This window comes from Erythrolamprus reginae, chromosome 3 (assembly GCF_031021105.1).
Source record: "Erythrolamprus reginae isolate rEryReg1 chromosome 3, rEryReg1.hap1, whole genome shotgun sequence".
Classification (NCBI taxonomy): Eukaryota; Metazoa; Chordata; class Lepidosauria; order Squamata; family Dipsadidae; genus Erythrolamprus; species Erythrolamprus reginae.
In genome coordinates, this window is record NC_091952.1 from 119,428,915 (window position 1) to 119,453,802 (window position 24,888).

The 24,888-nt window shown below is 38.6% G+C and overlaps 1 protein-coding gene across 2 annotated transcripts in view; it reads left to right on the plus strand.

Moving 5' to 3' along the window:
- The window catches only part of FNBP1L (formin binding protein 1 like), a 63,544-nt gene extending 40,201 nt beyond the window's left edge, over positions 1–23,343 (plus strand). The window contains exons 9-15 of one of the 2 annotated variants that reach the window (XM_070746496.1): positions 222–425; positions 10,828–10,937; positions 12,122–12,254; positions 14,056–14,150; positions 18,112–18,260; positions 19,605–19,763; positions 21,135–23,343. In XM_070746496.1, the coding sequence (XP_070602597.1) occupies positions 222–425; positions 10,828–10,937; positions 12,122–12,254; positions 14,056–14,150; positions 18,112–18,260; positions 19,605–19,763; positions 21,135–21,142 (858 nt within the window). In that variant the 3' untranslated portion in view covers positions 21,143–23,343. Of the gene's footprint in view, positions 1–221; positions 426–10,827; positions 10,938–12,121; positions 12,255–14,055; positions 14,151–18,111; positions 18,261–19,604 lie in introns of both variants that reach the window. The other variant, XM_070746495.1, reaches the window with a different exon arrangement.
- The last annotated feature ends 1,545 nt before the right edge of the window (positions 23,344–24,888 follow it).

Here is a 24,888-nt window from a genome sequence, read left to right on the forward strand (position 1 = left end):
AGGAATCATTTCAGAATTGATCCTTCCTAGTTTTCTGGAACATAAAGTTGGGGGGGGGGCACTTTCAGACTTGCAAAATTTTGTTGCTGTGACCTTAACAATAAAAATATTCATGATTTTGATTTCTTGATCTCGAGTACCATGATTGATAGTCTTTAAGTGCAATATTAATTAAATGCGATATTTAAGGCAATTAACTGTGTTTTGTTTCTCCCATAAAGGATTCTCAACTTGTAATAGACTCCTTTAAGTCGGGCTTTGAACCTCCTGGAGATTTTCCATTTGAAGATTATAGTCAACACATTTATAGGACTGTTTCTGATGGAACGATCAGCACCCCAAAACAGGAAGGAATGAAAATCGATGCAAAAACCACTGTGGGCAAGGCTAAGGGAAAACTCTGGCTTTTTGGAAAGAAACCAAAGGTAAAAAAAAATAAAAATGTATCCTATGATTGCACATTCAAGGTTGTAATTGGTGATTAAATGTTGCCTATTTCAACCGAATAATCAGATTGATTCTTGTTGGCTGATTGTAGGGGCAAAACTGTTCCTTTTAGAAACTGGCTTCTAGCATGTTCAAGAATATAAGAGCTATTACGAACACTCATCCCTACATAATTCAACTATGGAATTCCAGCAACTGAGTCCCAGCAAGCCAAAAGCATATACAGTACTGTGACTGATTAGGATTATAGATACTGAAATTACCCTGTAATTTTAAAATTATTGTGTATACCAGACAGTGACTTGGCCAGAAATTCCTGTAGCTGATCTGAACAGTTGTAGCAGCCTCTGAGATTGTTGCTAAACTGTTAGAGCTTGCAATCTTTTGCTATCCATGTGGAACTGTACTTGTTGAAATTGAAGTGTTCTGGTGGACTGAAGCACAATCGGTTTTTAACTTACATGATAAATGTAGCACATTCAGAGGATAGTTTACTTAAGCTTTGTTTGTCCTGGAGAAGCTTTGTTGAGGATGGCTTCATGTTTATAAGATAAAACTTGGGAAAAGGTGAATACTGTTGAAACGTAGCTGACATGAAGGTTCAAATTGAAGTTAGTGTTAATATGAAAATCTAGCAATATTAAGTTTAAGTTGACCCTATAATTGTGAATATTATTGGCATTGGAACTAGCAATGAGCATTAAAATGTTTTATTTTTCTTCATTTGATTTAATTGTGGTGGATTGTATGGGAAATTTGTGCAGAAAATTTTAATACTTTAGATCAGGTGTGTCCAACCCATGAGCTTCATTCGGCTGTGGGCAGCTAGTAATGCAGCCTACAATATTGTATAATTTTAAATTTATGTGCATTAATATATATTAACTACATTATATATTTATATGGCGCCCAATACAATCCCTTTTTACTTATTATAGTCGAGGCAAGCTAAAAGGTTCGACACACCTGCTTTAGATTAAAGAATGCAACTAATTTCTAACTACATGGTGTATCTCTATTAATATTTGAAGCCACTGGTTTTATGTATCATTAAAACGAGTGTTCAAATTAGGGATAAAATAAGGTTTTCATTTCATTTTTTCGTAGCAAGAATCAAACGTAATACACCACATATATAAATAAAATGCCAATGCCTATTGCATGTATTTCCTTTTATGACTGAAGTTTATTAGTGTAATTTTGAGTTAGTCCAAAAGGGCTTCACTGTGATTTTGACATTCTTCTAACCTCAACTTGGTTTCTTTAGCATTTTGCTAGTTAAAAACAAGAGCTTTGTGATGCCTGAAATATTATCAGTTATTTTTATTATGATACAGGTATTAGGATAATAGATGATGATGCTGATAATTATAATGATGAAAATATACAATCATATGAGCTTGGATCCAGACCCAGTGTACCGAAATGGAAGAAACTTTTTTCCATTCCTTAAAGCAGAAGTCTTCAAACTTGGCAACTTTAAGACTTGTCCACAAGTCTTAAAGTTGCCAAATTTGGGGACTCCTGCTCTAAGGTGAATTACTCGTATAATGGGGGCTATGTAATGTGAAAGAAGATTGTTTTCATCTGTTCCCTCTCTCCACCTCCAGTTCCACCTTTCGTGTTATTTTTAAAGCCCTCCAATCTTTATTTATGAAAAGATAGTTACTATAGGTTTCAGAAATAGAGGTATTTGGTTAAAATCTCCCCTTCTTTCCAGTTGGGCATTCAGTTTGCAGAATTCTGTTCCTTTGTTACTCTGGATCCAATTCATTATTTGTTTCTGTATTGAAAGGAGAAGACAGAATTTTCACCACTTTGAATGTTTGCCTGATCTCTTCCTTTCTTTCTATATCAGCCACAATCCCCACCCCTTACCCCTATTACTTTATACACATCCAGTACTTCTAATGATTCCCAGTATACTATATTCTCCATTGAACAAATGCATTATTGCATGAATGAAATGAAGGCAGGGAAGCCCAGAATGCCTTCTTTCAAAAGCCTCAACAGAGGGGTAAGTTTTTTTTGAGTTGTGTAGGTGCATGATAGCGCTATGGTGTGCTTCTGTGTGGCTTTTGTAGTACCTTTCACCATCGTAAGTTTTCTACTGGCAGTGGTGTGATCGACAACCATGTTGCTTAATTCCATGTTGTGAAATAGCTTGGCTGAGCTCCACGATGAATGTTAACATTAAAAATAGCTGACTCTGATGGTATTACAAAGAAGATGCTGAGTGCATGTTCTCATTGTTTCCGGAGTGTACTTAATATTGGCATTAATATTAATACAGCATTGGGAACTAGAAGTTGTTGGTAAGAAAAGAGAAGTGAGATAATTGTTTTTAAAAAGGCTGAATACTATCTTATTTGCTGACAAAGGATATCTATTTTTTTTTTTAGGAATTTAAAAAAGTCATTTTGACAGCTACCCATACTTACCCTATTTTTCAGACTATAAGACATACCGGACTATAAGACAAACCTAATTTTACAGGAGGAAAACAATAAAAAATAGTTTTGGCCTCCCAGGTATCGTGTTTTTGCCCCACCCCAGCCCCCAGAAGCATGCTCCACATGGCATGTTTTTGCCAAAAATGGGCCTTGTTTTTGGCCTGCAGAGTGCTTCTGGGGGACTGGGAGAGTGAAAAGGTAACAGGCAGAGGAATTGGGAGCTCAAAAACGGGCCCAGTTTGGGAGAAAACGCTACGCAGAGCCCTGCAAAACACTACGCATGAAGGATTTGGGAGGCCAAAAATACCCCTATTCAGTCTATAAGATGCACCTACATTTTCATCCTCTTTTGGGGGGGAGTTACATCTTATACTCTAAAAAAATAAGGTAATTCAGATGCTTATAAGAAATAATTATGATGAAAGGCAGGTATTTATTTTACAATTCTTTCATTCCAACCATCTTCCAAGAAGCTCTGCATCTGATAAACATATTTCCCCTAGGACAGTGGTGGCAAACCTCTATGGCACACAAACACAGGTGGCACGCGGAGCCATATTGGAGGGCATGCGAGGCATTGCCCTATATCAGTTCCAGCGCGCATGTGCACGCTAGCCAGCTGATTTCAATCATGGGGAAGGCAGTTTCATCCTCCGGGGGTTTCAGGGAAGTTCTCTGAAGCCCTGGAGTGTGAAAAACCACCCAATGGGCAAACCAGATACTCAGAAAAATGGACTTCAGGTTTGCCCGTTGTACTATTTTTTGCACTCTGGAGGCTTCAGGGAAGCTTCCTGAAACCTGGAGTGCGAAAAACTGCACAACAGGCAAACCAGAAGTTGGGAAAAACGAACTGCTGTTTTTTACACTCTGGGGCTTCAGGAAGCTTCCATGAAGCCTCCAGAGTGCGAAAAACAACACAATGGGCAAACCAGAAATCCATTTTTCTGAACTTCTGTTTTGGCCCTTTAGCTATTCTTTCCCTGTCCCAGGCTTCAGTGAGATCTGTGCACATGTGGGGATGGTGGGGGATTATGCACATGCGCAGGGGACAGTGCAGGGTGGCTGTGCATGGGGGAGGGAATGGGTGTGGACATGTGTGCATGTGCTACTATGCGCACACACCCTTTTGTCACGTGAACCAAAAAAGGTTTGCCATTACTGCTCTAGGAAGTCTAGGCAAGGCTGTTGTCTTTTTATCCAAATATAGTTTCTCTGCAGGCTAATTTTGCATTTTAGTTGAGGCCAGTCCTTTATGATTGAGCGCCAATATATTTTGCTCTGCACCGTACATGAACTCATTTCACTATGAGCTTCCCAAGATGTGGTCTAGTCAGAAAGATGTGTTTCTATCAGGTGCATCTTCTCAAATATTTATTATTGTAAAGTGATTAGGCACAAGTTCATAATTAAAGCTAGTCCACGACTTGACAATAATTTATTTAGTGACCATTCAAAGTTACAACATCAGATTCACTTAATAATTGTACCAACTTAACATAGAAACATAGAAACATAGAAGTCTGACGGCAGAAAAAGACCTCCTGGTCCATCTAGTCTGCCCTTATACTATTTTCTGTATTTTATCTTAGGATGGATATATGTTTATCCCAGGCATGTTTAAATTCAGTTACTGTGGATTTATCTACCACGTCTGCTGGAAGTTTGTTCCAAGGATCTACTACTCTTTCAGTAAAATAATATTTTCTCATGTTGCTTTTGATCTTTCCCCCAACTAACTTCAGATTGTGTCCCCTTGTTCTTGTGTTCACTTTCCTATTAAAAACACTTCCCTCCTGGACCTTATTTAACCCTTTAATATATTTAAATGTTTCGAACAACTGCAGTGATTCACTGAACAACTGGCAACAAAGGTTGTAAATGGGGCAAAACTCACTTAACAATTGTCTCACTTAGCAACATACATTTGAGGCTCACTTGTAGTCAAAAGTGGAGGATTATGTGTATATTGATCTCCACGTTATTGCCCTCCAGTGTTAATATGAATTTAGCCTTGACAACCGTGAACTGACTGGTTCATAATCAGTGTATATATTGCTAAGTACAGTATGTTATGAATCTTGTATAATGAATGTTAAACCCATTTTATGCCACCTTGGATATTAGTAAGCTTTTTAATTTTTCAGATTATTGATTGTAATGGGATATCTTAAAATGTTAGCTTCTGGGAAACATATTTTCATTTTTAAAAGAATGCCTGCACTTTAAGTGTTCCCGCACACATAAAACACAACTCTCTTCATTTTAATGTATAATAAATATTCAAAGAATATTTAAATGCAGTGTTCTTCACTCTAGTAGATAATTTACTGTTATTTCTTGAAGGACATTCTTGTTCAATCATTTTATGGATTACTACTAAGAGTGCAGTTCAGGAAGTATTCTTACTAATTTATATTGACAGATTCTGAAATGGGGTTTGTTCTAAGAAAGAAGCCATCGCCAACCAACATTTATTTTTCCATGACAAATGAAGTAGCATTGGATCATTTACTCTGAAAAACATTTTTTCATATATGTAGGAGTCTAATACTGAGCCCTGGATAACCAGAAATTTAATCAATTCCCCCATGTCCCCCTACATACACATCTACAGAAGAATCACAATTGATTATAACACTACATACGTATTACAGTTGGGCATGTTGGTCTGGAGAGAAGCAGTTCAGAGTCCAAAGATATCATAAGCAGTTCTAGTTAATTATTATATGGGTTCTCATTGTAGTGAGTTGGTTTGTCTTTTTTTCTCTTTTGGCTATGGATTTCGTATAGTTTCCTTGTCTTAAATTAGAACACAATGATGTAATCATTTTCCATTCAGCATCTGGTTTTAATCTATAATTCTTGCTCTTTATCCCAAAAAATCTGCAAATTTTGAACCAAAAAACCTTGCTCATTCATTTAGAATAAATTATATGATTAGGCTTCATTAAAAACATATCTTTGGATTATAATTTTGTTATTCTTTCACACTTCAGTTTTTCAGATAACTTAGATTTTATAAAAAGAAAAAGCAAATTTGGCAAGAGTTCTCATCTCTGGTTGGAATTAAGGAAGTTAGAGATTATAAAATATTTCTTAGGTTTCCTTTATATCTCTAAAATGTAGCTAGATTCTGGAATCATATTACATCTAATTCTTATATAGCATTTTTCTAATCATAGCCATATCCAGCATTCTGAGAAATTTTTTTTTAGCATAATAATTATTGCAGTAAGATAAACTTATATTTAATAAGTTTATAAATCATTAAAAATTACAGTCTACAGCCTCTGCTTTCTCCTAACTATTAATCATAGTGGCCCTGTTGAGAAGATTTATGAATTTTAACACCTATTTGAAAAAATGATAGCTGCCAAATTTAATAAAATTTAATTTAATAATACTGTCAAGAGTTCTCCAAATGCAATATTAGTCTTGAGCATTTATATTTATTTATTAATTTTATATGCTTTCTGACTCACTATTGAAAGTTAAATGGACAATCTCTGTAAGGACCTTGGCTTACATTATGGGATCTAGAATCTAATCTCCCATACCCATTTGGAAATAGTAATGATTTGCATTGTATAAAAAAAGGAAATATATACAGTTCCATATTATAGCCCAGGAGAGGTTTGTTCATGCCAAATAGGCAATATCTAAGGAGATGCCACAAAGAAGAGGGAGTCAACCTATTCTTCAAAGCACCTAAGGGTGAGACAAAAAGCAATGGATGGAAACTCATCAAGGAGAAAAACAACCTAGAACTAAAGATAAATTTCTAGACAGTTAAAACAATTAATCAGTGGAACAACTTGCCTCCAGAAGTTCTGAATGCTCCAACAGTGGAAATTTAAAGAAGAGATTGGATGAATATTTGTCTGAAATGGTATAGACTAGGAGTATCACTGCATCAGCATTGTAGCTTTCTTTTGCAGGCCGGCGGGGCGTGGGGAGACGGGATGAAAGCCTCATGCTGCACTCTGCTGGCAAAAATGGTCTGTTTTCAGCCTGAACGGCCTCCTGTAGCACTTTATTGACCAAAACAGGGTGCAGGGGGCACATGTGCCCCCATCCCTCATTTTCGCCCTCCATGGCCTCCTGCAGTACTCTGGCAACCAAAAACAGGTCACATGGAGGCCTCATGAGGGGTGTTTTTGGCTAGCAGAGTGCTGCAGGAGGCCAAAAATGGGCTACATGGGCCTGTATGTGACCCAGTTTACTAGGCAGAAGCACCATGGGCCAGTCCTTTGATATTTCCAGGCCGGCCCGTGGGGCCGATGAAGCCCACAGGCCTTGAGTTTGACACCCCTAATATAGACTATAGAGCAGGAGGTTGGACTAGAAGACCTTCAAGTTCCCTTCCAACTCTATTATTCTGTACTCTTATTAATTTATAATCAACATTCCAACTTGAAATAGTATTTCCTGTATTGGACAAAATAGACTAAAAATTTAAAAAACTGAACAATTCATATAACACCACCCTTCGATTTATCATTTTTAAAAATTGAAAATAATCAAGAAATGCCGTAACTATTATGACAAACAAGATAATCCAAACACTCTTTTTTTCCTTGAAAAGAAAGGCATGGACTTAAACTACAAATAGCTTTAGACATATATTGACAGCTGAACAGATCAAAAGCAGAGAAAAATACTGGAATGACTTGGTTTTCACAGTTTTCCCATGTGGATAAACCTAGCTAAAAATGCCTAGAGAAGTACATGAGCCTTAGAATTTTGGGAGCTTTATTTAAATATTGGCATTTCTTTCTAAATTAAATAAGAGTATTTTTGACTAAACCTAAGATCATTGCCATTGTCAAATGCTTCTGCATTATATGGAGTTCCCATGTGCTTTTTTGTAGAAATAGTAAAATTGTGATGTTATCGTGTACTTATGAACTATTGGGCTGTTGCTTCTGTTTTAAACCCCGATTCCCTGCAACCTCCATGTATGCTTATTGCAGTACTTCAGATCGGGGGTCCCCAACCTCTGGTCCGTGGACCGGCAGTGGTCAATGGCATGCCAGTATGCAAACCAGCAAAGTTTTATCCACAGGATGCAGGCAGCCTTCAAAACCACACCCTCTCTGGTCCACCGTGGAAAAACCTTTTTTCATGGAACCAGTCCCTGGTGCCCAAAAGGTTGAGGGCCACTGCTTTAGATGCTACTTAAAATGAGCATAACAATAAAATATTTCATAATGAGGATAGTACTATATATGCGTGATAATGAACCCCAGTTAATTCAATGGCAGTTGCTTCTCAATAATATATGCCAGATTAGTTTGTATTGGATGGATATTTTACACTCAGAAATCTTCCTATATATTGGTTGGAAGTATGCAAATAATTTCCTGTTTTTTTCTGTTTCCAACTAAACTGGTCAGCGGTCGATGAAGACGGTAAGGCATTTGTGCTGATCTGGTGCTGTAATTTGTAACACAATAGCATGAAATAGCCTATCCATTTCATAGTCAGATTCGTGCCTACTTCTGTTTGTCATTTTGTCTCCTAGTTTGTTTGCACTTGATGTAAACAAAATTCCCTGCTATTGTAGATTGTACAGATCCAATACGGATCATTTTAGTTAAAATTCTTCTTATAAAGTAGAATGTGTTTTATGCATTGTCATTGAGAATAATTTTATTTAGTTTACTTGAACTCTGTTATACCGATTAGACACACTATATATGAATTAGGTCTGTAAGAATAAAAATTGGTCTTTTGTCTTACATAATTGTTCTGTTTGAATGACTGAATATTTACAATTATTTGGGGGTGGGGTGGAGTGAAGTCTTATTTCTGCAACCAATTCCAATATAAACAAGGTCTTTGTACATCTTCCAAAGGGGCTCTGAAGTTTTTGGAGATAGTAGACGAAGCATACAAGGAGCATTTAGGGAAGAAAAAAAGAAAAATTAGTTTTGCCTAAGAGGCCTTACATTACATAGGTTCATCCATTATTTAGAAGTAATGTAAAACTGGTTCATTGTGATAAAATAATCCATTATCCTTTTCATTAACATACAGTTAGAAATGTTTTGCAAAATTGACTTAAATTAGAAAAAAAAATACTTAACATATTTTCCAGTGCACTTTCATATACTGGGCATGTTGTATTCAGGTTTAGTTAAAAAAAACTTACTAATTTTCAGTTAATCTTCTACTTACATCATTTGAATTTTTTAAAAAAGAATTTACAATAACAGTGAAATATATCAAGATAATTCTACCATCGATGTAGAATGCTATTACGGAAGTAGTAAAAAATGAAACTTGACGCTTGGGTGTAATTTACTGTGATAAAAGAAGAAATATTAAGACATTATCCTTCTATTAATAAAGCTTAATAATAAAACTATTAAAATGCACAATCATAATACTGCATAATGTTTTAGTCAGTTTTGTGAATCAATAGGAAAATTGAAACGTTTCTTTTGTTGCATATAAAGAAAGTTGATAAAAAAATGACTAATAGAAAAAAAAGGAAGATGTAAATGTAATTTTGGCTATCTTTCCAATTGATAAAGCATGAAACTTAATTTCTATAAGTAAGACTCTATAGCTGTCCTCTGCTTTTGTCAAAATAATTGTCAACATTTTGCTGAAAGTTCCGCTCCTTTTGGATATTTGCAACATGACAATATACACAAAAAACACAGGGCATGCAGCTTGGTGCTGCAGGGACACATGTCTGCAGATATTCCTGACAGTGATATTAATTCTTTGACAGAAAATTATCCAGAATTCAGTAAAAATCATATATATGGTGGAAAAAGCTAGAAACAAATGTTGCTTATTGTACTGAAGGCAATTATCGGAAATCAGTTTTGAAGGCAGCATTGTAAAAAGTACTGGATTTTGCAGTCCCTGATTCCACTCAATTTCTTTGGAACTTGGGCTATCTTGAGCCTTTATGGGATATTTTTGTACATGGCAGTGATTCTTGTGTTATATTTAAAAATAAAAATAAAATAAGTGTAGAAAATCTGTTTTTCTAAAGTGGCATAAGAACACTACTAACATCAATTGAATTGTAAAAGTAGAATGTAAGATGGTACAAAATCATGTTTTACCATATTATATTTAGGAACTTCACTAAACAGTCTCCTGAAAAATACTTGCAGTAAAACTATTGTTCTAGAAAATTAGTAGAAAATTATGTAGAAAAGTAGATTTAGCCGCCTTGTTAGCTTCTCTAAACAGATGGTAACCCATTAAAATAAAGGCTTGTAAATTTGGCTTGTAATTAACCAGTGAGTACTACACTTAATTTATTAAATTGTTAATCACATGTGTTCAAGTAGGTGGATTTGTGACTCTTTTCTTTGTAACAGCTTGTTTATGGGTTGGGATTTGCTAATTATATTCCCAGTGTTGAATGTGACAGAAATTGCTTGTACTGTCTTCAATATATTAGGGGGATTTGGAAAGGAACTCTTTGTAGTTTATGAAAAATGGTTTCTGTTTAAATTCAGTCTGTACTCATGCCAAGTAATTTGATTTCGGGATATGATGTAACTGTTCCCAAATCAAGCTTTCCAGAAAATGGAACAAATTATGAAATTAATTTGTTATCATGTGCTATGGGTAAACTAGAAATTAAGGCTAAAAAGAAGTGGCTGTTGGTTTCTAGATTTGGGATGCTGCTGTTCTTGGTTTTGATCAATCTTCATCTAAACTTTGACATGTGATCCTCCCTGTTGGAGATTTCAATGTTTCAGTGAAATTTGAAATCGGCTACTTCCAACTTCATTAATAGCTTTATTTCAGAAGAAATCTCTTATGGGCTAAAGAAGTGCTTTTATCACAGGTTTGTGAAGACCTATTTTGAACTAAGATCTATTGGGTTTACTGCCAACAGAAGTATCAATGGGAGAGTTGCCCTTTCTAATTGGTGTCTTTTTTTTTATTTTAGGGTCCTTCCCAAGAAGATTTTAGTCATTTGCCACCAGAACAAAGGCGGAAAAAACTTCAGCAGCGGATTGATGAGCTTAACAGAGAATTGCAGAAAGAGAATGATCAAAAGTATTTACTGATTTTATTTTTCTGTACCTAGAAATTTGAAAGCTTCAAGCATCCATTTGATTTGATTTATCATAAATCCTCCTAAGCACTTGGAATTTTGATTCTTCGGTTGCGATCTGTGTGATTCACATTTTATGGGCTTTGAATGATATCATTATGCAGCACTAAAGCTTAACTTTTATTCCCCAAAAGATGGTGGAATGCTCATCTTTCACTTTGTGAACAGTTATCTTCCTCTTGTGATGAAATGCAAGTTTATTGTTTGAATAGAATGCAATGAAAGAATTAATTGATCACCAGCATCTAAATATTTAAAGAAACGTGGCAAGAATGAAGATAATAACAGTGACAGGAAGTTGACAATTATAGGGTTTAAAGATAGGGAAAGAAAAATGAGATAATTAGTATCTAGAGAAAAAGAATACAGGTAGTCCTTTATTTACAATCACAATTAGACCGGAAATCCAGTGTAAGCTATTGTAGTTCTAATTCAGTTATGATGGCGAACCCATGGCACACGGGCCACAGGTGGCATATGGAGCCATATTGGATGGCATGCAAGGTGTTTCCCTATGTCAGCTCCAATGCGCATGTGCACAATAGCCAGCTGATATTCAGACTAAGAAAAGACAGTTTCGCCCTCTGGACATTTCAGGGAAGCTACTCTGAAGCCCTGAAGTGCGAAAATGCCCAATGGGCAAACCAGAAATTCAGAAAAATGGACTTGCGGTTTGTCTGTTGTGCTTTTTTTCACATGCACAATGGGCAAACTGGAAATCTGTTTTTCCAAACTTCCGGTTTGCTTGTTTGGCCGTTTTTTGATGATCCCAGGCTTCAGTGAGGCCTATGCACAGGAATGGGGGGAGATTGTGCGCAAGCGCAGGGGGCAGAGTGGGGGGGTGCGCATGCATATGGGGGAGGGAATGGCTGTGAGCACATGCATGCTAGCACGCACCCCCCCTTTTGGCGCACAAACCAAGAAAGGTTTGCCATCTCTGTTCTAAATCAAGGCACTTGTGTGACCAGACTTATTTTTCAGATTTTTTTTCTTTCTTTTTTTGCAATTGTTGTTAAACAAATCACACAGTCACTAAGCTAATGGTGCAGTCATTAAACAAACCCAGATGATAAACACAGGCAGGCTGTTGAACATTTGATGAACTGACAACTGTATTTTTCTATAGAGATGCCCTCATCAAAATGAAAGATGTGTATGAGAAAAATCCACAAATGGGTGATCCAGGAAGTCTTCAACCAAAATTAATGGAAACTATGAACAACATGGACCGTCTGCGAATGGAAATCCACAAGAATGAGGTAACAGTCTGTTAACTGGATAGTTTTTAGAGTAGGATTAGTACAACGTTTCAGATTCTTAACCACGGTTACATTCCACAGAGTCATTCATATCAAAGTAGGTGAAATCATCTTTGCTGCTGCCCATTTCAGCCCATTTGCAGCAGCCAGCCTCCATTTCTATGCCAGCTAGGTCCTAATATTCAGTTGAATGCAGCAACAGTAACTGACAGTAATTATGTGGATGGTTTTGCCTGCAGCATACCTAAAAATATTCAAGGCCTGTACTGTATCAAGCAGTGCAGTGGCTCAGCAGTTAAGACAGTAAGCTTGCCCGCTGGAAAGGCAGCAGCCCAGGTTCAAGACCCGAGCTCCAGTTCATTCCTAAAGACACTTTAGGAAAAAAAAATCTTGGCTTAAAAGAAAAAACCTTGCAGAGCCTCGGCACTTTAGAAAAGAAAACCTTGCAGGACTTTAGGAAAAAAACTGGCAGAGCCATGGGATTTTTTTTTAGAGTGGCGCAGCCCAAGGCTCAGAGGCAATGGGGGAGGGGTCAAAATAGGAAGCTCCCACCTGCTGCTGCCTCTCCATCCCTTCCCTGCTGCAGCCAAACTGCTTGTTCAGCATTCGGATCAGAGCCAACCTACCGCTGGCCCCCTCTGACAGCCCGCTTGCTCGTCCGACTCTTCATCCTGTGTCCTCAGTGAGTTATCCCTGCAGGGACTTTCCGGTGTTAGGATGTCCTGCAAAGAAATGGTGGTGTTGAATTGGCAGAGGAGAGCTAGCGGTGGTGAGAAGGCCGCCCCCTGCTGGCCATCCCAAGCTAGCGGCGTCAAGTCCTGCCATTCCACCATGAGACAGGGCGAGCTCTTGTCCTTGCCAACCTAGCAGTTTGAAAACATATAAATGCACTTGGATAAATGTCACTTCAGTGAGAAGATAAAGTGCTCTGTGACAGTATGCTGGCCACATGACTGCAGAAATATTTTCAGACAGCACTGGCTCAGTGGCCTTGAAACGGAGATGAGCACCGCCCCCCTATAGTTAGCAACAAAACTAGCGGAGTAAAATCCACAGGGACTCATTTACCTTTGAACTGAATCAAGGAGTTTGTAACTTTTCTGTACTTAATAGAATATTTGGAAGCACTTCCATTGGAAAAATATTTTGGTAGATAAATTTTTATTATACTATCTGCCCCAGTTGAAAACAATACACTTCAGGGAATTTATATTGAGTCAGTTTTATTCTTAAATGAAATTGGAAGTTTGGTAAACAAAGACACAATAAAGTATAGTTCTGCTAACTACGGCATTTCAAACTGTGATTAATTTAACTGTGTCTGGATATTTATAGAGTTCGTAAGTGGTGGCTTCATGATACCTGAACATAGAATTGATTTTGGACTACATTTTTATTTCCTTTGACTATACAAACATACAATCATTCCTTCTCAATTCTCTATCTCCCTTTAGTGCTTTTTAAATGTTCCTTGACATTCTTTTTCTGATCACTCCCAAGTTACATTTATCTGTTTTCTCTTGGACAGGAAGAAATATTTCCAAATAATTACTTGCCTTTGAGTAAGCATTTAACACCCATATGGAACCAAGTGGCTAACTGGAACCATAATGTTGAAGGCTGTCATTTTAGACTGCAATAGGCCAGTGTCCCTTGAAAAAAACACACCTGTAAAACAACTAAAAGTGCATACATATATACAGGAAATATAGCTTATGGGTTCCAGAAGCATCCTGGACATTTGAACAGAATTTTTGTATTTCATCCTGACACAGGTAACGGGTTTTCTCTCTCTCTTCAGGCATGGCTTTCTGAAGTTGAAGGTAAAGTAGCAACAAGAGGAGACCGAAGGCACAGCAGTGACATCAACCATCTCGTAACCCAAGGAAGAGAGAGGTCACTATATTACACTATTTTTTGTCTGATGTACCCCGTTTCCCCCCAAATTAAGACTTCCCCTGATAATAAGCCCAATTGGGCTTTTGAGTGTATGCCAGTAAGGTCAAGCGCTTATTTCAGGGTTCAAAAAGTATAAATAAGACAGGGTCTTATTTTCAGGGAGGCACGCTACCAGTAGTTTGTAAATCCAGATTTCTAAAACAAATAAATCTAGTGACTATTTATATACCTAAAATATACAGCAAGGCAAATCCTCTGAAAGTTGTGCTTTGCAATAGCAAGAACATACAATGTATACCGTATTTTTTGGAGTATAAGAATGCACTGGAGTATAAGACGCACCTTAGTTTAGGGGGCAGAAAACCAAGGGCAAAAAAAATCTGCCTCCTAGCAATTTGCCAAACAGCAAACCATACAGATTATATACACTGTTTGCTGTGTATTTCTGTGCAGGTGGGCCTGACCCATAGAAATAGCAAAAAAAATGCGGCAGAAGGCGGTCTCGCAGATATTCTGGTCCGGTGCCATGAAGGGCTTTATAGGTCATAACCAACACTTTGAATTGTGACCGGAAACTGATCGGCAACCAATGCAGACTGCGGAGTGTTGGTGTAACATGGGCATACCTAGGGAAGCCCATGATTGCTCTCGTAGCTGCATTCTGCACGATCTGAAGTTTCTGAACACTCTTCAAAGGTAGCCCCATATAGAGAGCGTTACAGTAGTCGAACCTCAAGGTGATGACGGCATGAGTGACTGTGAGCAGTGACTCCCAGTCCAAGTAGGGTCGCAACTGGTGCACCAGGCGAACCTGGGCAAATGCCCCCCTCGCCACAGCTGAAAGATGGTTCTCTAATGTGAGCTGTGGATTAAGGAGGACGCCCAAGTTGCGGACCCTATCTGAGGGGGTCAGTAATTCCCCCCCAGGGTGATGGACGGACAGATAGAATTGTTCTTGGGAGGCAAAACCCACAGCCACTCCGTCTTATCAGGGTTGAGTTTGAGTCTGTTGACACCCATCCAGACCCCAACAGCCTCCAGGCACCGGCACATCACTTCCACTGCTTCGCTGACTGGACATGGGGTGGAGATGTACAGCTGGGTATCATCGGCGTACTGATGATACCTCACCCCATGCCTTTGCCTCCTTGCATCTAGTTTCACTTTCAGTTTAGCACGTGGACGGCCTGCCTCCAGCCTCAAATCTGCTGAGGGTTGAGAAGCTGATAATGAGTTCCTTCTGCTAATCAGGCTCTGCACTGTTTGCTGCAAGGAGGTAAATTGCTGGGAGGCAGAGGCCAAAGGACGGAGGTGGCTGGGTGGGGCTACATTCGGTGTATAAGACGCACCCAGGTTTTCACCCTCTTTTGGGGGGTAAAAAGGTATACTCCAAACCCCCCCCCCCGGTAAAATGCCCCTTTTCCAACCTACAGTAACAACCAGGAACAGAGAGGCATACTTAGAAAGTACAACTTGACTTAATCATTGGAAGAGAGGTGCACCAAATATGTTCCTTACATTGCAAAGCAACTCCTTGCACAGGTGTGCCAGAAGTCTGCCTTCCCTGTGGCAGCACCTGACTTCGGGAATAAGGCTCTCCATCATTTAGATGCCCCCACCCCCACCCCGAAGAGCTGGCTTATCATCCAGTCCTTTGACAAAACAGAATGAGAACCCTGTCATTTTACTAATATATATATAGTGTGTGCGTGTGTGTGTGTGTGTCAAAAATCTAAAAAGATTTTTTTTCACAAGATGTTTTTGTGTCTCGTTCTCTCGGAAAGGCTTTGCATTAAATTTTCATGCTACAAGACGTTTTATCTACACCGTTCCAGTTTTATTGAACTTTATGATTGGAAATACTTGCCGCTTCCCAAATTTACCAGCTTCTCCCACCCCTAGTTTTTTTTAACATGTTTACTGGTATGTGCTGATATGCATAGAAATTTAAAGCACCAGTATTTTTTTATAATATAATTGCGTTTTTAGTGCATTGATTTCTTTCATATATTGTAAATTGCTGCAGTTGTTTAAAAAAGTGGTACTTTCATATCTTTTAATAGACAAAGATAATATTTAGAAAGAGAGTGTGTGTGCATGTGTGTGTTTATAACAAGTGTTCACAAAACCAGAGGAATGCAAAAGTTCCACCTGCAAAAATGCCTTCAGCATTATATGATTTGACCAACTTCATATAGTTCTCTTTTTCCCATAAAAAGGCTGTACCATTCATCAATCAGTTTTATATGCTTGGCTAACTTGCTAAGGAATAAATATGTTTTTCTTCATTATATAACATTGTCATTGAAGTGTAACAAGATTGAAACTGTGTGAGTTAAGGGTTGTTTATACAGGCAAAGCAGGCTGAAAAAGTAACATACTCTCCTACATGTTCTGCTCATTTTAGGCAGTCTGGATTTTTTTTTAAAAAAACTTTTTAGGTAAACAAAATGTTTCATTTTCTATTTTAAGTAAAGCGGGGATTAAAAATTATGGACTGTTTCACTTTGAAATTTTAAACAAGGGTATATATGGTTATTTTTTCCCTTTCCGTTATAATCATGTGTGGTGGAGAGAGTCTGAAGATGTAACAGGAGAGAGACAGGATTTTATTCCAGGAGACTGAGCGCATTTAAAGCACCAGTATTATTGCTGTGTATTTTCATATGCTGGGTAGATGTAATCAAAGCACTTTTGCTTTTAAAAGCCATTATATGTTCATTATATGTCTCCAACAACGTTCATCCCCTGCCTGTATTTTTCAGTAACATTTTACAGATAGAATCATAGAATTATTTATTGGCCAAGTGTGATTGGACACACAAGGAACTTGTTTCTGGTGCATAAGCTCATATATGAACAGCAAGTAATAGGTCATAGATCACAATAAATAACCATTGATAAATCATAAATCAAACCAATGACAAAATAGTAGGAAGGGTGAGAGGGTGAGAAAAGATGAGAAATTAGACAGTGCTGTGGGAAATAGGTGTTCAGCAGAGAGATGTCACAGAGGCAACTACCTTTCATCGTTTTGGTATGCAATGACCTATAGCAGCATCCTGAAGGGAGAAGTTGAAATTGATTATATCCAGGATGTGAGGGGGTCTGTAGATATTTTCTCAGCCTTCTTTCTGGTTTGTGCATGTTGTGGTTGGCTTCAGGCCAGCTCCTATGACTGCTGATTTTGACTCAGAGGAGCTGGGGCCGTCCGATCACAGAAGTGAACCAGAAGGAGAAAGGGGAGAGGAAGGGGCTGGAGAGGCACAGGGAGTAGCAGAGCTGGTCAGATCTCCAGCCAGAGGTTCATCTGAGCCAGACGGGGAGGACATAATGGACAATCCTATTCTCAATGTCCGGGTCAGGACAATGCTGGGACACCAAGAGCAGCTGCGCAAACGCAGAAACAGATTCTAAGTCACAGATGTTAGGAATGAAAGACACTGCCACAGCATTGAAAAAGGGAGGTTTTGCAGGTGACGTTGTGGGAATTTATCATTCAGTTTTGGAGAGAGACTTTGATGCATCGTGGTTTCGTGTTTACTTTGGATATCTTTGGACATTTTGACACTTAGGCAGTGAGTAAATTTGGCTGACGTAAGCCAGAAAGGCTCCTGGTGCTGGCTTGAGTGATTAACTCTGACCTTCTGGACTAATAAACTAGCATTGCTCGTGCAGTCACTGAGGCTTGCAGCCTTCTGTATATAAAGAAAACCTCTTTGCTTTTTTCCAAGCCTGTGAGTGTGTGTGTTTTTGTTTAATTGCTTCGTTTTTGGGTGGCCCCAGCAGCCAGACAGTACAGAGCAGTATAGGGTGGGTTTAAGTTTGCTTCACAAAAGTTCACGATTTGCAATAAAATCTGAACATGTTGAGATTCTGTTTAGCTGATGACAAAGCTATGCAAATTGGGTTAGAGAAATGCAAAGCTGCTTCCTTTTTTTATCAATTTGCATTTTAGTCCGGAAGGGAGCTACACAGATGACGCCAACCAAGAAGTTCGGAGCCCACCCCAGCAGCATGGCCCCCATAATGAATTTGATGACGAGTTTGAAGATGATGATCCTTTGCCGGCTATAGGACATTGTAAAGCTATCTATCCATTCGATGGTAAGGTTAATTTTTGTAGAATAAAATGGAAATGACCTTGAATCAATCCGGGATGTTTTCATTGTTCAACAAAACATGAGTGTTACACTATAACACTCTATGACACACGTGCCACAGATGGCACATGGACCCATAATCTGCTGGCACATGAGCCGTTGATCTAACTAAGCTCCAGCACATATGTGTGTGCCGGCCAGCTGATTTTCAGCTCAGGTGGAGGCTGTGGGAGGGCATTTTCGGCCTCCAGAGGGCCTACTGGGGGCTGAGGGAGGATATTTTCTCCTTCCCTAGGCTCTAGGGAAGCCTTCGGAGCCTGGGGAGGGCGAGGAATGGACCCATTGGAAATCAGGAAATGGAAGAAGGGTGGGCTACTGCATGCATGCGCAGGGGGCAGGGAGACATTGAATTATGGGTGTGGGTACTCGCAGGCACATGATAGTGCAGACGCTTGCACTTTCGGAGCAATGGGAACTCAAAGGCGTTTAATTTACCACAAAATTAGGGCTAATCCCTGCTGAATGCTCCCCATAACCATGTTGCAGAAATACTGGCTTTTCTGGTTATTGGCTGGAGGAGCCTTCTTCCTAACACATAGTAAGTACACTTGGGAAGGTTGTAGTTGTATTTCAACCAACTTGGAAAACTCAACAAATTCAATTTTTTATTTTGGCAACATGAAAGCTCAGCAGCACAGCATTATTAGCTGTAATTGCCACGCTTGTACATTTGACAGCCTGTCTAAGAAAGCAGCATCCAGGTAAATGCTACAGTAGAAACCATGACCTTAAATCTCTTCCTACCAAAGACAAAGCATGCAGGTAGCAATCATTTCTTAAAGAGCAATCTGTCACCAGCCAGTTACAGGACGTTGGAACACTTGAAGCATTTAATTTAAGCTTGGTGTATGTGCACATTCCTCTATGCATGTACTGTATACACACACACACCAACACAAACATTGTGTGTGCATCTTTGTAAGCAGTTTCCTCCCGCTCCTGATACCTAAATACAATTGTATGTACATTTTTATAATGGCATCTGGTTTCACTTCTGGGAAATGCATGCCGTAATGTGTTTCTGTTTAATGGCAATTGTACTTCTGCATTATAACAAAATACATATGTTAGATTAGAAAAGCAGTTGTTGGCAAGGATTCAACTTTGCAACAAGAGACCAGGTTTTCTCGCCTGTTGGCTTACATTTGAAACATATGTTCCACTGCAGAGAACTGATGATCCCCAGTTCCCAGAATGAAAAATGAGGGCTGAGAAAGATACCAGCTTTAACTCCTCCAAGGGAACAAGAAACCCTAAACTGCTACACTTTGTTTTGATTTCCTCCTAGGTCACAATGAAGGCACCCTTGCCATGAAAGAGGGGGAGGTTTTGTATATTATAGAGGAAGATAAAGGAGACGGATGGACAAGAGCTCGCAGGCAGAATGGAGAAGAAGGATACGTGCCAACTACCTACATAGATGTAACTCTAGAAAAAAACAGTAAAGGTGCAGTAACCTATATCTAATCTCCAGTCCATCACCTTGTCCATGAACATTGCTTATTGAATACTGAAAGCACGTAAATTGGATGAAAAAAATCCAAAGCTGTTTAGGAGCCCTTTCGATATGTGATTGACCACAGGAGTCCAAACTAAAAGAGTTCAGTTTTGAAACTGGAAAATGTCTGCATATAAATAACTTACATTGTTCTCGGTGCCATCTTTACTTAACGTTACTTGTACGTCTTCTTTTTCAGTACACGATCAGGTCGCGTTTTATTGGTTTTCATTGTCTTAATGTTATGTTTGTAAAGCTTGTTGCTTCTTTTTAAAAGAGCATCATTTTAGAACAAATTGTTTCAGGAGGGCATAACCATCTCTGGGCAATCGATTTATTCTTCTTGAGCCAGAGCTTATTCCAGTGTCCAAGCAATAACTAAACTAATGAAATGAAAGTGAAGATCAGCTTTTAACTTTTATTTTCTGGACAGCAACTCTTCTTATTGCCCTCTGCCCATTGACACCCATGCACACATTTTGTAAGGACAGTCTGCAGGCTAACGCGATGTAAAGTTATACAGGAAAATTTTGACTTGCATGCCATTTCTTGCTTGTAATGGAACCTAGGGAGTTGCGATGTAGACTTGCAAACATTCCTATTCTGTAAGTACTTTTGCAGCTTTTCCTTTCAAAATAGAATCTGAGACTCTTAAAAATGATACATGCAGAAGATTGCAAGAGCTATAGCGGCCGCATAGCTTGATCAGCTCTTTTTTTTGCTCTTTCTCGTATTGGGGATTTTGTACGTTTCTGTATACATAACCGAAGAGTCCCAGCCTCTCATGCCAACACTTGACACATTTCTCTTGTTAGTTGTCTTGTTCAAAAAGCGCACAATAGTTACAACTGCTTCCCGCAGGTCTCTCTTACTTGCCTCCATTCATCTCAATCGAATGTGCCCATAGGAATAACTGCAGATCAGTTCCTTTTAAAAAAATGAACAGATAACGTCTTTGTACGTGGAGAAGTTTTCATGGTTGCCTAAGGTTGTTTTATGAGGATGTTAATCTGTGGCATCAAATGATTAGAATTGGAGTGTTCTAACTTGTATTACTTGGGCTTTCATGCTTGTACATTTTCACTTGGATGCTAGGGACCATTTGGAAGTTAAATTGCACTAATTTCCTACTGAGTGAATGTCTATCCAGAAAGTGTGACATGGAGAACTCTTGCAAAGGATCTGAGCCATTATCTAGTACAATCGTAATAATCTGCGGTGGATGTTTATAAAAGGGGGGAAACAATGACTGTGCTTCTCGCTTTTTTTGAACAGCCCCTGGTAATTCTGTTCTGTTCTTCTTTTCCTCTCGGATTGCAGGTTCCTGAAGCGGGTATCTGAGAAAATGGGCGAGATGTTGAAGGAGGTTACATGCAGCTGCTTTTTTTGGGTGGGGAGGGTGTTAGGCCCCACAAGATGGGGGAAAGCCAGTTGCATGAAAGCATGTAGGCATATGTTTCCCACTAACAATGTTAGCATTTCTCTTGTGTGTTCAAAATTGTGGTAAACTGAAGCTCCATTCCAACAGAACCAAACACCCCAGTTTGAAAACCTATCCTCTCCATAGTTCTGAAATGCTAGCTGTTTATCACTTGCATTTTACATTGGCTGTTTCGGCTGCCTCCTTTTCCATATCCATTTTTAAAATCGGCATCCAGTCGAAATCTTGTTCATTGACAAGTCTTCTGCCTGTACCACTTCCATGCTCGCCCTAACCTTTCCCTGCATGTCTAGATAACGCGTCAGGCATGTTCGCCTACTGTTTTGTACTTCCATAGCTCTTCCTTCGTCTCTTGCATTTGTAGCCTTCTCCAGCACTAAAGTTGTTTTTTTTTTATAATTTCCCTGCCCGTTTGTGTCGCTGTGATTCGTTTTGTTTGTTTTATCTTCTTCATTGTGACCATTCCAGTTCTTTGGCATTACACCGGCTGTGAAAGTTAACATTCATTCTGCTTTGGGGAATGGAATACATCTCCGCAATAGGCCCTTCCAGCCTATCCTCATCACCTCAATACTTTCTCATGAGCACTGAAATCCTAGGATAATAAAGAGCACAGATTTTGCCGCTGTAAGACAACCAACTCTTTTCAGAAATTAAGTGCTTGTCATTCAGATGCTGCCTTAAAACTCTCGAGTGCCTAAATCTGTTGATTGCCAACAATACCACTTCAGTATCCCGCCAAGGGCTATTGGGTCTCAGCTCTGTATGACCTCCTGAATATTTCTACAGTTCTGCAGCTGTTGGTAGCCAATGGTAGACGTTTTCCTCGATCTCTACCATTCCACAACACAAGGTGCATTGTGAACGTGACACATCGAAAAACAAAAGTACATGTATCGATTTTGTTTTACGTCCAATGAATGTTTTTAATAGGATTTTTATGGAGCCTTTTTTTAAATGCCTATTTTTATTTTTATTTTTAGTTAGGGACGGGAGAAGACACCAGTTTTTAAATGAACTGCAGTGCTCGTCTATTTCCAAGTATGCTTTATTGTAAGGACCAGTTAAAAATTGGAGTGATACTTTGTAATGATCTATGTGCACTTTTATTTGTAAACATTGCGATTTGGACACATTTATACATGTAAATATAGTTGTCTGCAGCACCCTGTCATTGCTCATGTTATTTGTCTGCCATTTGTGAATTATGTTAATGAAATCATCGAATCTAAGCAAAATAGGGTAATCTTAGTATATGGGAAGGGATGGGAGGGGCAAAGGAACAGTTAAATTAAGCTTCATAAACCAGCTTTCTGCTGTTTTGTGGTAATATTTAAAATCCTGCTTTTCTAAAGGTGGGAATCAAAGCAATATTTGAACACAGCAATGCTGGATTTCTTTAGAACTTTTTTCAGTGTTACTAGCAGTTGTACTATCAGTAAAACTAAATCTGTGTGACTCTTGTGTGGAAATTTCTTCCTTTTTACTATTAAGTGTGCCACTATTACACAGATGATTTAGTGTATTTACATTGAGGGTGATAAAACACTAAAGGTTAGAGTTTTGGAATATTGTAAAACAGGGTTATTTATAATAATGTGACCGTATGCCATTACTGACCAAACTACATCAGATAGTTGTTTGTTTGATGCTGGCTTTTTATTTTAAAGTTCCAAACGAAAGACAATGATTAGGTTCTCACTCTTCCAGCCAAGAACCCTATGGATTTAGCTTAACAGCCAGTTTGAGCTGCTTTTAACACTTCTAGTAAAGGACTAATGGTTCTTTTGTGCTACTGTTTTTGTAAGGCAGGACTTGTTTCCTCAGGAGGATCTTTTCCTTCCTGTGGTATAAAGCAACGTTTATGAGGGTAGTTAAATGTAAAGGGGAGGGGGGGGGATCTTTGTACTTGCACAGTTGGCTAAAATTATTTTGAAAATGTTGAGAATTAATTGTCTGAGTCATAACTTTTCAGTAATTTTTAATCTTTCGTGCACGTGTTGATTTTTTAAATGTTTAAATGCTTTGTTAAATAATAGTCGTTCTCTTCAAAAATATTTTCATGGAATTAAACAATCTTTTCATGGCCCTCGTCATCCCTTTGTCTTCTGTTGTCTTGTTTTATTGGTCATAAATATGCTGAAGGAAAGCAAAAATTGCACCAGGAAGACAAATCTCCATGTTTTCCTCACTGTTTTAGTCCTCCGATCCAGAATTATTCCTTGGGATTACTTAAATTCTTTGCAAGGTTTTTCAGGTGACTTTCACTTCACTTTATACTCCACTTAATTTGCCAAAGATGCAGGCAGATCCAGTTTGGGATTACACTAAAGCTTACTAATTACACAAAAACACTTAGAAACAGCAACACATTTTGGCATCTTTAAACAATGCTACAACAAAGAATTGTATTTATATTTGGGCTCTGTAAACACATTATTCCCTTCACAATGCAAATGGCCTGCCAGAGAAAAATTGGAGCAGAGGCTGAAACAATACACTTCAGTGCGGCTTGTGGTAGAACTGCACACAGAAGCTTTTGGGAGGGTTCCAAAATTCCTAGAGATTTTTTTTTTACTTGGGTCCTGACCTACATAGTTATAGCATGATAGGTCTCCCGATTTCAGGGCTACTATGAAAAGGAAATGATTCATTCCATTTTCTTATCCTCCTTTTCCTCCAGTTTTCTCTTAGCTTTCTAATCCCAGCTGGATCCTTCCTGTTCAGATCATAATTTTTTTTTAAAAAAGCATTGTCCTAAAATTTGTGTATTCGTTTGAATTCTGAAACTATAGGTTAAGGCACCCTTTGCTGATGGAAAGGACTTTGTTTGGAACCGATAATGAAAATATGCAGCTATGGATTTCAAAAGCAGTCTTAAAAGGTCTTGGGCTGCCTTACGAGCTGATTAAAATAAAAGCTTCACATTTTCCAGTTGACTGATCAGGCCATGGTGGATTTAAATGCCTCTTATTAAGTTTGCTTGTTTCCTCTGTCTTGGGATTCATGTCATGCTCACCATGACTTCCAGAGTACAAAGAGGAAGATAGATGTCTTGTTTTTTTCCTTGAGGAAGATTTGATTAGGAGAGAGGGAAAAAAAGAGATGACTATTCCTCTTCTCTCAGTCTATGACCTTAAATGGTTTAGTCAGCAAATTGTGTTATACTGGTTAAAAACAGTAAATGTCTGTACAAGTTAGCATGACAAAAAAATATTTTTTCAATTATTATACTTTTAACATGAAAGGTAAATCCTATTTTTTTGAGCAGTATAGTAAGCAAGTGAGAAGAACATAAAATTGACCATGAATATTTGGCACTCTGAAAACTGCAATATGTCCAACAGAGTTGTCTCGGGAAGGTTCTAGCCTTCCTCTCATCAGCAAATATATAGTCATTGCTACACACTATTTCACATAACGAGAAACACCCGTCCATAGGAAAGTTTTCACTCTTGTCCAAGACTCTTGACATGTCCTCCCTTCAGTTTTGGATGGAAAACATGAAAAGTAGCATTGGCCGACAGGCTCTGCCCCTGTGATTCTGGAGAGATGGATACCATGTGTTGTGGTTAGCTCTGGCCCAGCTCCTGCCCCAAGGAATGTGGAGGTGGATGTGGGGGAGACATCCAC